Below are 1144 nucleotides of genomic sequence, written 5' to 3' on the forward strand. Positions count from 1 at the left end.
GATACCCTGTATATATCATTAGATTCACAAGTAATCTAATTATTTTTCATACTAACAAGCATCTATTAAATTCTTCCTTTTCTTCATCGCTGAAAAAACTTTAAAGAAAATTTTCGAAAAGTAACACCTCAGCCAGGGTTTGAACCTGGATCTTCCTGTATTTAAATAAGTTTTAAATAAAAGAAATAATTAAGAAAAGCAGTGGAGGCGCGCGCGTCAGCGCGCGCTGCGTGCTAGTTTCCTATATAAAAAAGGCGTGTTATGTAAGTCGAAGTCTCGAAGTATAATTGTTGTCGCTTTTCCGAGATGCTGATTGGCTGTCTCGCTTGTGCGATACTACTTGCTTCAGTCGTGTTATTTGCAGCTGTCAAATTTATAGATAGAGTAAATGGGGCGCTTTTGTTGTCTAGTAACTATACATTACCTATAAACAAAAAATTCGCCCATCCGATGAACCGCGTTTCGATACTGCTGTTGGAATGCATTAAGGCCTTGGAGTGAAGTGCCCATCGCAGTTTCTGTAAATATATTTATCAACATATTGCTATAAAGTTACAATACATATATCTATGTTTCAATTAAGTATATCTGCTCTTGTAAAAATAAAATATTATAAGGATCGGTTATGGTATTGCTGATATTTTTAATAAAAGAGTTATATTTTTTATCTTACAGCAGAAAGACAGTTCTGTACAATTATAATTATGTCATCATACCACATATTGCATTCAACGTATGTTCACTAACGAATGGAACTAAATCTTTTACAACTGTGTCTCCTGTATTTTTCAAAGACATAGTCATGTTTTCGCCTTCCTCGAGCAAAATCTCAACAAACTGCTGCAATATGTTAAAATGAAATGTGGGAGTTAATATTTTTCGTCGTAAGTGCCACTTGGCGCCTAAAACATAAATAAAACACATAAAGATGAGATTGTGATATGGAACAAATATTGCGATGAGATTTGTACTTTTATTACTTAATTTTAATTTGATTGATGTTTACTCATTACGTAATTTAAATTTATTCCATCTTTGAGCGAGAGAGTTTGAACAGTTGCAATAACCCAGCAAACACAAAGTAACAGTTACATAACTGTAAGTTAAAATTTCCTACTCAACAATATAACTGTTATATAACAGT

The 1144-nt window shown here is 33.0% G+C and overlaps 1 protein-coding gene across 1 annotated transcript; it reads right to left on the reverse strand.

Moving 5' to 3' along the window:
• Window positions 1-393: 393 nt before the first annotated feature.
• LOC105562663 (cytochrome P450 4C1-like) lies at window positions 394-927 on the reverse strand. The gene is made up of 2 exons (XM_012013676.1): window positions 717-927; window positions 394-518 (listed from the first exon to the last, which is right to left on the reverse strand). The coding sequence occupies exons 1-2, from the start codon at window positions 922-924 to the stop codon at window positions 421-423; spliced, it is 306 nt and encodes a 101-aa protein (XP_011869066.1). The 5' UTR covers window positions 925-927; the 3' UTR covers window positions 394-420.
• Between the last annotated feature and the right edge of the window lie 217 nt (window positions 928-1144).

This window comes from Vollenhovia emeryi, unplaced genomic scaffold (genome assembly GCF_000949405.1).
Source record: "Vollenhovia emeryi isolate VEMERY1.0 unplaced genomic scaffold, V.emery_V1.0 DF944775.1, whole genome shotgun sequence".
NCBI lineage: Eukaryota > Metazoa > Arthropoda > Insecta > Hymenoptera > Formicidae > Vollenhovia > Vollenhovia emeryi.